Below are 13488 nucleotides of genomic sequence, written 5' to 3' on the forward strand. Positions count from 1 at the left end.
AAAAAATAAGAGGTCTACAAAAAAACCGATTGCATATCTGAATTCTATGAAAAATTTTACATCTACTACTTACTAAAAGAACCGGCTAGCTATAAAAAAAATAGTTGATACACCTTCTTTGAAAAATCTTTAAACTAAACACTTCAAAATATTGAAAAATATTATTAAAAATTTTACAAATATGATTTTTAATTTCTCGGAGGCAAATTCGGAAATAGGGGATAATTGTAATGAAATATTACTTTTTTTTGCGTTTTATTTCTTTAACTGTTAATTGTTCTATATTATGAGCAAAATCAGTATTTTTTTTAGTAATTTTACCTACAAAAATTAAACAGTACAAAAAAACAAACTTTGTAAAAAAAAACTTGAGATAATTAAAATTCATAAAACTTGACAGCCTAATCTTTATCTTGATTTTAAAATATTAAACTAGTTTTTAAAATGGCCGGGTTATTGAATACAAAACCATATAATTATAACCACTTTTGCTCTTCTTTACTGTTTACATAACTTGATTTTTGTTTTAAATTCTAAAAGCAAAGCTACTATATGTATGAGTCTTGTGAGTTTGGTAGCATTGGTAAGTAAAACAATAGGCATTGAAAAAAGACAAAAAAAAATTCTGAAAGTTTACTTTAAAAATCAGAAATAAAAGGAAGATATGAAATAAAATCTAATAGATTTATACCCCTTATCGAAAAATTTTAGACAATTTTCAAATTTTTGCTCTTGATAATTGGTTTAAAATTGAAGTTTTAATAATGCTATTCTATTTTCATCTGCTATTTTACAGGGTTCGGTTGCCGCGCCTTAAGCAAGCCGTGCTAATTTTGAACAATTTGCAATTGAAAGAATTTGTTTTACATATTCCACTGGCGCAAGTAAGTTATATAAAATCTGCAGTTATAGTACTACAACCCTTTTTTAAAATGCTTTCATCAACTCGCAGCTTCAAAAGAGCCGCCTTAAAATGAACGGCTGTCGATCCCAACTGTCTATTTTAAAGTGATGCATGTTTTATACATTTATGTAGGTTCTATATATATATTGCATGCGAGATAAAGAGAGGATTATGCAATTTTTAAAAACTTACTGGACAGGACAGCTATTGCTGTCAGGGATCTAAAGGGATAAGACAATGGGCAATAAATTAATACACATCCTCAAGGATGCTACATAGAATTACCCTTTCTGCAGATTACGCTTAGTCGTTGAAACGTTTGAACATTTAAATTAATGATCCAACCAATAAAATTCACTCTGGTCCCCAAAGTTGTTGAGCAAACGAAGAAGAAAACGTTATCATAAAATTTAGGAGACCAGGGTTATAAAAAAGCCCAATGTCCCCTTACTCCCTGTATTGCTTCACAATATGTATAATGTAAATCAAAACTAAATTGACAACATACATCAAAAGCTATTGAAAATATAAACAAGGTTGACAACATCCATAAGTATCAGAGCACAAAAAATCATGGATAGACAATCGGACAAAGTGATTAATGGGGCAGATTTTAAACCTTAAGTGGAAGGGGTATGGGTGGACTGAAGAACAGACAGACAAAGTGAATCATAGAGTATAGCTACGCTACTTACAAGGACATTCATAGCCAAAATTTTAACTAAACAAGTATTTGAAACTTTTGTATTCTGTCTAAAACATTTCTACAATTAAAGAATGTTTTTTTTAAGTAAGACAAACGTTTTATTTAATAAGTGGGTTATTATTTTATTGTCAGAGGTTTGAATATACCCCCTCATCATCAACATACTTAAAGGACTCCTGCAAGAAATAACACGCTTTAACTGCTGAAAGACTGCCACAAGAAGACCCAATACCCCAAATTATAAGCCTTCAGCTTCAATAACAAAAAAGTTCTAGGCATTTCAAAATAGCATTTTATGTACAATGGAATTTTTGAAAGATTTCCAATGCTCATAAAAGAAAAAAACAATATTAAATTACGTTGCCTAGACATAAAATTATAACCTTATCTTTGTCAGAAACTCAGATTGCCTGTAACTGATTACATTTTTACAATAAAAACACCACATTTCATAGTCAAAATCTATGAAAAAAATTCGATTTAAATTGCATTTTTAAACGAAAATCATAGCGGAAACAAAGGGGTAAACTAATACAAGCTTAGCTGTGATTGGTTGTTAAGCTGATTCAGCCTTCTGATTGGCTACAGTACATTCGGTACAACGCAAGTAAAACTTAATTTTTTAATGATTTTGACTATAAAAATTGGTATTTTTATTGTAAAAATATAATTAGTTACTGGAAACCTAAATTTATGACAAAAATAAGCTTATAATTTTGTTTCTAGGACACGTAGTTTAATTTTAAAGTTTTCAACATGAGCATTGCAATTCTTTCAAAATTTCCATTGTACAAAAAATGTCATTTTAAAATGCCTAGAACTTTTTTGTTATAGAAGCTGAAGGCTTCAAATTTGGGGTATTTGGTCTACTTGTGGCAGTCTTTCAGCAGTTAAAGCGTGGTATTTCTTGCAGGATTCCTTTAAAGTCAAACATACGTCCTTTGATTGGTAAATTAATGCGCGAAGTGCACAAATTTTTTTCACACCTACCCCTAAAATTTATGGGGGTTGAACTTTACACCCTCTTTGGATGTTTGAGAGTGGATTGGTGTATCTGGGGGTTGTAAATCCTTGTCAAGAGAGGTGTACAGGGGTGTAGAAACCTATAGGTGGGGTGGATACACCTCACGTATGCACGCTTCTGTTTAAAATGCATCGACTTCTCGTACAGACAACTTTTGGCGTTAATCAATCTACAAACTTAAACTTATTTCCACATATATCTGTATATATTCATAACAAGGACAATTGATGCAGATATTAAGGGAAGCTCTATATGGTCATTAGAATATAATTATATCGATAATATGTCAGCCTTGACCACTTTAATGAAGCCAAATAGTCCAGGTAAGACAATATGCTGTCAGTTTTTACAACATATAAGACCACTCCACCAAAAAAATAATATTTTCATGGTTTGAGTTCACTAATCTTAAAGATCAATCTTTTAGATGGAAAAACAGAACTATGCCTGAACTATAGAATAGCTGCTTTACTGTGTACATTATAGGTTGATGTCAAACTAACTTAATTAATTTTCAAGTAAACTTAGTTAAAGAGGACCTTTCTTGTTTTACTTTATCTTTGTAAGCTGTGGTTTCAAAATTATCTAACAATTTTTTTTTGAAATTTGAATCATTTTTGATATAATTTTATTGTACATGGTTTTTTCTGAGTTTTCTATTTGGGGGAATCATTTTGAGATAGTTTTAGGCTATTTCATTTTCAAATTTAAGTCCTGGGATGCTTTTTCCTCCAACTTAAATACAAATCCCTTAGATGCTAGGGGCCTTTAGTAATCAATAAACTTAAAGGCAATGTAAAATATATCAAAATATTCCAGCAAATGAATTTTACTTTCTTATTAACTCTATTTTTTTAGATAGCTAATCTTTAAGCACTAAACAAATAAATATAAAATAAATTGTTAAAGTAACAAGTGTCCCTTTATCTGATGCCTTAAATAGAATATAACTGCCTGACCCCTGTCCTCTGTCCTCTAGTAATCTTTGACTGCTGGACATCAAGTTAACAAATTCTAATTAAACTTATTGAACAATATACTTAGGCTTGTGCTTGTTTGTTGGTGAGAAATAAAGAAATTAATAGAGTTAACACAGATAGTCATTCTTCTAATTATCAATTTTTGGGTGAGAAAAGACTTTTGTGTTTTGTGTCTAGGGTTGTTAATCTTCTGTTGTTTTAGCAGCAGTTGGTGGGCAATAACATACAAAATAAACGTATAGGTATAGCTTTACACTTTAGCAGAAACGTCAAAGGGTAGGGATGAGTTTATGCCCCCTCCCCCCCCCCTCCCAATAAAAACAAGGATTGCAACATCCATAAAAGCAAAGCACTGAAACGGTAGGACAAACGGACATTAACACTTATATAGTGTCAGAATTGAATAATCAGAATATAAATGTATAAGAGTCGAAGCAAAATTGTAAGCAAATTTGTTGAAAAAGTGCTTGATACAGGATAATGTTTATGGACATACTTACATTTTTAGGACTTGATTATAGAGTTGCTTCGCTTATAACATTATACTTTGTTGTCCCAGGAATCAACATACAAAAAATCAGATCAATCGGATGATTAGATCACATAAAAATTTGTTGTTAAAAAAGTAAAAAAAAATCAACATGTTTAAAATGGACGTACGGACATTCTTGTAATGATTATAGAGTTGCTACGCTTTCTTAATCGTACCTAACTTCTAAAGGAATCACCATGCAAAGTTTGAAATCGATAGGACAATTCTAACATGCCTAAATTAACGAAAAAAAGCTATCTCTCTGTGGCGGACGGACGTAAGGACGGACAGACGGACCGACCCTAATTATAGAAAAGCTTCGCTTTTAAAAATTGGAAATATGTTATATCCTACTCCTCCCCCCTCCATAAAATGTTACCAAAAAAAATAAAAAGCTCAAACGTCCTTGCAACTTTTAATACCAACTTTATTACAAATTACAAACCAATAACATGTAAAACTTTTGTTTTAAGTCTTGCGATTTTTCAATGCTGTAATACTTGTCAAATCTTAATTTCAAATGATTTCTTATCTTGACACATCTGAATCCTGACTGAGAATTCAAAAATGCTGTTTTAACAAGGATGAATATAAGGATGAAGTACAAAAAGAAAGAAATCCTATTATAAGCTTTTTTTATCTGTACCGAAGGATCTCGCTAATCGCTGAACCAATTCAGTTCTAGTTTTCAGTAAAGCTTTCTATAGGTCAAGGGAAGGGATATCATTATTTTAGGAGTGGGCATCTTCACCCTCCCGAAAGAAATTGCCCATAAAAAAATTTGCACCTCTCCCCTTCACAAAAATCAAGGCTTTTTACTTTTAACTGATAATGTGGAGCGGGGGTGGGTCGATTAAGGCTTCTAGGGGCGTAGCCGCTAGTAAATAATATATGGGAACTAATAGACTGACAGACGAAGTTAGTTACAGATGAGTTTTTTTTAAATTTATATATATATTTTGCTTCTCTGTGAGAAATGTTAAAGAGAAATTAAACAAAACTGGCGGGGATAAAAATATTTAACTGAAGAGCATTTTTGCAAATAAAACAAGATTATGATACCCTGTAATTGCATATCAAGTGTTAGACCAATGGATCAAAAATCAATCTTCCTCCTATTTAATAAGAACAACTCCTACCTGATAGCCAAACCAGGTACAGTTCCACCAGTTTTTCTAAAAAAAGACATAAAATATTAGTTTTCAATATTAGTTTAAGTTAAGGTGAAACTGGAAGCTGGACAAAGTATCTGAAAAATCAGCCTTGTGACGTCATAAAAATGAGGGATTATCCATCCCTTTTTAGGGCTTTTCTTTCCCACTTCTCCTCTCATCTCCCTCATATTTATGACGTCACATGGCTGATTTTCGAGACACTTTGTCCAGCTACTAAAACTAAAGTCTAATTTGTTTGTGCTGAGTTATGAAACGGTGAAGCACATGTATTAGACTATTACATTAGCCTCTGCAGGATCTAAAGGGATAAGAAAATGGACATACATACATCCCAAATGATGATAAATAAAATTGCCCCTTCTATAGATTAAATTATTGGATGAAAAGTTTGGAAACTACTAACCAATTAATCAAAATCAATATGAGTATCCAAAGTTTTTAAAGCAACAAATTAGATAACGTGGTTATAAAACTTTGGGTACCAGTAAAATAAGCATGGTTGATGTGTGTGTTCCATCAAAATTCTACAAGAAAAAAATCCATGAACCAATTATGCAATAGCGTGGAAGAATGTGTTTGCATGTTTGATACTATTATAGTTATTACTATTCATAGAAGTTCTATATTTAAATTATGACGTAAGCCAGGAACCCGTTTACATGTAGGTACTATACTACTTAGTATTTAATCAAAAGCGAAGCTTTTCCACACTTAGGGTAGGTCTGTTAAAGCTTGTAATAACATAAACTTCTATCATTTTATACATATTATTGACACGTTCTGTTATTGGATCTCTAACTGAACGTTATATCTATCATATATAATACTAAAAACCTCTATCTACCATATAACCAAAATCTGTTCATCTTTAACCTCGCCAAAGTTATGATTGTCAAGAAAAATAGTTTGAAATTGTATGAGAGCATCCCATCAATGGATGTTGACATCCTTGTATGATTGCAAATATTGTAGTTACACCCGAATGATTGTGCCAAAATATATTTTGCAAGGTGTTCCACAATGACACAAGTGAGGTCATACATCACTTCCGCATAAAGTTTATTACAAGATTAAACTCCATAAGTAGTTTTTTTTATCGCATCTTATTATAAACAGCTTTCTACGGATATTGAAATTAAAAATTATAAGATTAAGACCAGTTTTGATAGCCCCGAGAGGCCGAAGGCCAAGGCTAACAAAACGTGTATGAATTCTATGATCTTTATTTAAACATTAATGGAAAAATGTATGTAATGCGACGCTATATTTGATTTTTTAATATGGCTGATAACCGGTTGTAATTCAGCGGAAGCCATAATGGAAAAATCATTACTATACCACAAACTACCTTTTTTCTTCTACTTGACTTATTAATAATTAAAATATGTAATTAAGTCTCTTTTTCAATTACGCGATACTCTGCAGTTGTGACACTTTTTCAGAAGTAATAGCGCACCTACAGGTAATATGATTCCTATGTTTGTCCTTAAAAGGAAATTTAGCTGCCAAAAAATCTAAATAATTCTGGAAATAGTGTAAAGCTGTTCTATAGGCCATGATTCAACAGATTCGAAGAATTTGGGGAATAGGATCATGTCAGAAACCTGTGTGCCTCTCCTTTTGTAACCTTTTCCACTTGCAAAATCCGTGCACGCCACTGGTTGGAAATACGAAGGAAGGTTCTTTTTTCAACTGGCTGTCCGCACAGCCTACGTTAACACTTTCTTAAAACTTTTACATCAAAATTATTCAAAAACTAACAATGCTGAGAGGATGCACGAGTATGAGCAATTGCGCGAAAAGAAGATTCTTTGTGTTATTAGGATTAGATAATTTCTAACTTTAAATTGTAGACATTTTTAAGCCCCGATCTAATAATGTTCGAAAATAGGCTGTACGTTTATTTATCTTTAAGATCCTTGATTCCAATTCAAATATAATTTTGCAAATAATGAAATTACCATCCTTGTTTATTGTTAAGAAAGTACACAATTGAAAGTACTCAAAAACAAATTATTAAACTATAAACAAATATGTGAGATGCAAATATCATTTTGCGGAAACGTGCTTTTTTGATTAATTTAGCTTATTTTTTATCAAGTTAGAATCTTGACATGATGTACGGTGGGTCAAAGACAGGACTAAAATATTGGGGTTTAGTCCCTTTCGTGGCAACGCCCCTTAAGGGGCGATACTTCGTTGTTTCACAGTAGCTTTTCTCCTATTTCTAGCCCATGCGCGGGGCTCTAACCCTGCGGGACCAATTACCTAACCCTGCGGGGCAATCACATAACCAATATAACCTAACCTAAAATAACCTACTAAAAGCCATTTTAAAAATACGACGAATCAATAATTCAATACGTCGATACAATAGAAAGATATCGAGGATTTTAATATGATCCCTACTTTGATAAATAAAAAGCTATATACAATTATACATTGCATTGATACAATAGATAGCAATTTTTAGATTTATGGGGAAAAAATTATTATTGTTGCTTTAAGTCTTTAGAATCCTGTCAGGTTTCTGAAAAGTTGAAAAGTTCCTTGACCCCTAAAAACTTTCATGTAGACCTATATTATATTAAATTTCTTATCTATCCCACTGTTCAATGTACTAATTTTAAATGGATATCAGAACTAGATTTGGTGAAACTTTTCAGCTTATTTCTAGTTTATTGGTGTAAGTGTAACAGATATCTATTTTTACGTATGTACTATGCAAAAAAAAACTAAATCTAAATGGGAAAATTCTGAATATGATATATAATTGCAGAAAGATGTTTTCTAAATATTTGGTTATGACAAAAAGATAAATGTTTTTATTAACCTGACATAATCTATTTAAACTTTGAGCAACTCAATTAATTTAGGTTTCTTTAATTTTTAGAAGCCCAGCTACACTATATTACTGTATATATGTCCGTCCACCGATTAAATCTACAGCTATGCAGAATTCCAGGCCTGCTATGTATCCATTGACATTCTTTTACTGTAGTTTTAGTAGCGAAGATACTATTCGGAATGTCAATCTGTCCGTCTATGATTTTCTTTCCAAGGGGTTAAGTTATATACCCTTAATTAGCCTAGAGATAACCACAGAGCAACCAGGAAAATTAAGCTTAGCTACTCTATAATTCAAAATTTCCATGTGAAACGTGTGGAAACGTGATTTTCTTTGCTTTTCTGTTGTTTTTCTTGTTAAATTTTAATAATTTCGTGCTTCGCTATTAATGGATGTTGGCATAATTGTTTAGGTCGTGACTTACAAATTGACTTAAGGCCATATACTAATTGTAGATAAGCTTTGCTTAAAAAATTGTATATTTACCTTGGCACAAAAGGATCTACAAGCTCTAAAAAAAATAATAAAGATGAATCAATAAAGTAGTACAAAATTCAAATATTTGCTTTAAAAGATTGTATTGAAATCTGTCTAAAAATCTAAAAAGGTGACTTTAAATGCTTTTTTTTCAATTGTTGATATATTTAGATTCCCACCCCCCTCACAATTTTTAAACAATACATTAGATTACCCTACTTAAAACCTTTGAAACGCTTCATTTTAGCCCCACCAAAACGAGCTGAGATGAGACGTCCCTGTAGTGGATGGTCGACTTCTCCCACCTCCCTTTCCCTCAACTGCCCCTAAAGCTTCCTAGGGACGTAACCGCTAATAAATATTAATTCAATTGTCCTTCTGAGTTTATCTAATAAACTTTTTTCTTTACATAAATGTTTGTCTGTCATGTTCTAACATTATTTTTAGTCTCTGGGTAATTCTTGTCTTTTTGATAAATTTCCTTACAGATAAGATAAAAAATGCATAATGTTTAGAGTTCAAGGAATATATTTATATAGACTAAAAAATGCAGAAATCGGGAGGGATAAGACAATGGACGATAAAGTGATGTACATTGCTCATCCCCATTGATTTTAAACAAAATATTACCCAGTAAAACAAGAAGCTTTTTATAAAGCCTATAAAAAAGTACGTCATACTGGCCTACTATTGGTCAATTAGAATAGTACACTATACTGGTCTGCCATAGAGATAAAATCAACCTTATTCAACGTTCACTCAAAGCCCCAAAAATAATGGACTTAAAAGTGTATTAAACTGTATATAAGACATTTGCAAATATATTGATACCATTAATTTGCCTCTTAAATCAAAAAAAAGTATGTTTTTTTAATATTTTTCTCTTGCTACAAATCAAATTTCAAATTTGAGTCACCAAAAATCCTAAACTAATTTTTGCTCTAGAAGAATCAATTTTTGGAGTTAGAAAGTGCTTAATACCTCATTTTAATCGCCTGGCATTGCTTTATAATATATAGGAAATAACTTAGTTGTTTATAGAACAGCTGACTAAAAAATCGAGGTTTTGTGATAAACCCACTTTAGTTGTTGCTCCATAAATGATATTTTTTTTCCCAATTTTTTTGGCTGTAAAGAAGCTTTATATATTCATATAACATCCACCTAAATTTGACTTTTGGTATTTTATTTATAACATCACCAGAGGGAATTGAATTTTGGAAAAAAATATTAATTTATATTTTACACTGCTATGCATAGTTCTTGTTCTTGTTTCTAAAAAATATTTATATTATTAAAAAGAGAATTATTTAACGCTTCTATAGGTATGTTTATCATTTTTCTAGGCTAAATATAACTATAATTACACTATTTTAAAGTTAGACATCATAACATATTAACACAATTATTGAATGGGTCTGTATTATTAAGCTGGCAACCCTTAAAACAGCTGCATTTCATTATCCTATTATATAAAGTAGTAAGCTTTCTTGTCTTCAGCTTAAGATTTTGACAATTACAGTACCTATTAAGTTCTCTGTTTTATGGAAGCTTCTTATAGGTCCCTGGATAGTTTTGGAATTTTGAAAAAAATATCAATTTATATTTTACACTGCTAAGCATTGTTCTCGTTCTTGTTTCTAAAAAATATTTTATAATTAAAAAGAGAATTATTTAACCCTCTAGTTTTTTCGATCTCATTTTTTTTGTAGGTAAGATGGAGTGCTGTGACTTTATGACTTTTTAAGTTTAGTAATTATACGTCAGCAAGAGTTGATTTTATTAGGATATCTGGTCTGTGTCGGTTGTGGTGTCCGGTCAAAGTTGGTTGGGTAGCACCAAAATTAGAAACAAATTCTAAAAAAATCTTAATTTCTACATTATGACTTTTGTGTATAAGGAGAAACCTAAAATTTTTTTGGTGAATACTTAGATATCAATGACCTTCTGAGAAAAAATGTGTTATGACCGTTTGACCCCTCCCTGACTGACTTTATGACCGATTTTTGTCCGGCTTTTACTACAGACATATATCATGAATATCGTGGCTTCTATTACAACTAGAGTCCTATAAATTTTTTTGGTAAATCCTTGAGCAACATCAAACAGATAAAAATATTAATGGCACCGCGGAAAATGGCGGTTTCCGTTATTTGCCGTTTTTTGGCGATGATCAGAAAAAGTAATTTTTTTGATATGAAAAATAAAAGTTCATCCTAAAATTTGGTCATCCTAGCTGCAAAATTGGCCGCTCTACAGCTGTTTTAAAATTTAGCGGCTGGCCGCTAAAAAGCGGCTAAGGAGCGGCCTGGCTGCTATGACTAGAAAAAGTAAAATACACATGAACCACCGAGATAGAGGGGGGGGCTCTTGGAGCCCCTCCCCTGATCTATTAAGGTGGGAATAGGGGCCCGAGCTGTCAGGGTTAATGCTTCTATAGGTATGTTTATCATTTTTCTAGTCTAAATATAACTATAATTTCAGTATTTTTTAAACATCATTATATTCAAGTTATTGTAATTTTAAATAAAATATCAATATCAAGAACTATTGGAACAATTTTTACCTTGCAAAACAAGGTTTTATAAAGTGTAGGATCCCTCACAATACCTATCTGTCTGTCTATAATGCATTACACATGTAATGCTAATAAAGAGGATGCTATAAGAGTGCTATTATAATGTGAACTTCTCATAATTGAATGGGCTTCCTGAAACCAGAGACCATGAAGTTGGCCTAGTCACTACAAGGGGGAGTGCAGGAATATCCAGGGGGAGGTGCTTGCAAAAGGGTAATTTTTTAGGGATGGGGGTAATCACCCCCTATAATATATTATGGGGGGTATAAACCCAGCCGAGCGCTGCAGCCATAGTCATTATTTTGTAGACAGAGGTATAAAAAATTTCAAAATTGAAATATTATTAAAATAGCAGTCACTCCTAGGTTTTATTTAAGCAATGTCCACTCCAATGTTTTTTACTCCGACGTTTGTCCACTTCAATGTTTGTCCACTCTGACGTTTGTCCCATTCCTACGTTTGTCCACTCCAATGTTTGGGACTCCTGCATTTGTCCACTCCGATGTTTGTCCCACTCCTGCGTTTGTTCCACTCTGACGTTTGGGACTCATGCATTTGTCCCTCCAATGTTTTTCCATTCCTACATTTGGCATGGAACCGATTATTGGTTGGGGTGCTAGTTTGATTCCTAGATTTTTAAGTTTTCAGGATTTTTTACTTCTATTAAAAAAAATTTAAAAGGCTGGGTTTATACCCCCCATAATATATAATAGGGGGTGATTACCCCCATCCCTAAAAAATTTACCCTTTTACAAGCACCTCCCCCTGGATATTCCTGCACTCCCCCTTGTAGTGACTAGGCCAACTTCATGGTCTCTGGTTTCAGGAAGCCCATTCAATTATGAGAAGTTCACATTATAATAGCACTCTTATAGCATCCTCTCTATTAGCATTACATGTGTAATGCATTATAGACAGACAGATAGGTATTGTGAGGGATCCTACACTTTATAACACCTTGTTTTGCAAGGTAAAAATTGTTCCAATAGTTCTTGATATTGATATTTTATTTAAAATTACAATAACTTGAATATAATGATATTTACAAAATACTGAAATTATAGTTATATTTAGACTAGAAAAATGATAAACATACCTATAGAAGCATTAAATAATTCTCTTTTTAATTATAAAATATTTTTTAGAAACAAGAACGAGAACAATGCATAGCAGTGTAAAATATAAATTGATATTTTTTTCAAAATTCCAAAACTATCCAGGGACCTATAAGAAGCTTCCAGAAAACAGAGAACTCAATAGGTACTGTAATTGTCGAAATCTTAAGCTGAAGACAAGAAAGCTTACTACTTTATATAATAGGATAATGAAATGCAGCTGTTTTAAGGGTTGCCAGCTTAATAATACAGACCGATTCAATAATTGTGTTAATATGTTATGATGTCTAACTTTAAAATGGTGTAATTATAGTTATATTTAGCCTAGAAAAATGATAAACATACCTATAGAAGCGTTAAATAATTCTCTTTTTAATAATATAAATATTTTTTAGAAACAAGAACAAGAACAATGCATAGCAGTGAAAAATATAAATTGATATTTTTTTCCAAAATTCAATTCCCTCTGGTGATGTTATAAATAAAATACCAAAAGTCAAATTTAGGTGGATGTTATATGAATATATAAAGCTTCTTTACAGCCAAAAAAATTAGGAAAAAAAATATCATTTATGGAGCAACAACTAAAGTGGGTTTATCACAAAACCTCGATTTTTTAGTCAGCTGTTCTATAAACAACCAAGTTATTTCCTATATATTATAAAGCAATGCCAGGCGATTAAAATGAGGTATTAAGCACTTTCTAACTCCAAAAATTGATTCTTCTAGAGCAAAAATTAGTTTAGGATTTTTGGTGACTCGAATTTGAAATTTGATTTGTAGCAAGAGAAAAATATTAAAAAAACATACTTTTTTTGATTTAAGAGGCAAATTAATGGTATCAATATATTTGCAAATGTCTTATATACAGTTTAATACACTTTTCAGACCATTATTTTTGGGGCTTTGAGTGAACGTCGAATAAGGTTGATTTTATCTCCATAGGTAATTTAGTCTGTGTATTTGCATTTGATATTTGTATTGTATGACGTCATTTGTTTAGGCTCTATTAAGAGCTTCGTAAAAAAGCTAAGATTTGTAGAGTAGCTTTTACTCAAAAGAAAATAATAAAATAATATTTACCTAGATATGTGACTAGGCAACATGAGAAGAGCAACGCTAGACTGGTAATGAAACAAAACTGAAACA

The 13488-nt window shown here is 31.7% G+C and overlaps 1 protein-coding gene across 2 annotated transcripts in view; it reads right to left on the reverse strand.

Annotated features, from left to right (window-relative positions):
• Nucleotides 1-13488, reverse strand: part of LOC145313538 (sodium/potassium-transporting ATPase subunit beta-2-like) — an 88525-nt gene that overhangs the window by 58700 nt on the left and 16337 nt on the right. For both annotated transcript variants that reach the window (XM_080152986.1, XM_080152987.1), the window contains 3 exons: nucleotides 13423-13480; nucleotides 8656-8680; nucleotides 5286-5321 (listed from right to left, as the gene is read on the reverse strand). In XM_080152986.1, the coding sequence (XP_080009112.1) occupies nucleotides 5286-5321; nucleotides 8656-8680; nucleotides 13423-13480 (119 nt within the window). The remainder of the gene's footprint in view (nucleotides 1-5285; nucleotides 5322-8655; nucleotides 8681-13422; nucleotides 13481-13488) is intronic.

This window comes from Acartia tonsa, chromosome 3 (genome assembly GCF_053477335.1).
Source record: "Acartia tonsa isolate MP-2025a chromosome 3, ASM5347733v1, whole genome shotgun sequence".
Classification (NCBI taxonomy): domain Eukaryota; kingdom Metazoa; phylum Arthropoda; class Copepoda; order Calanoida; family Acartiidae; genus Acartia; species Acartia tonsa.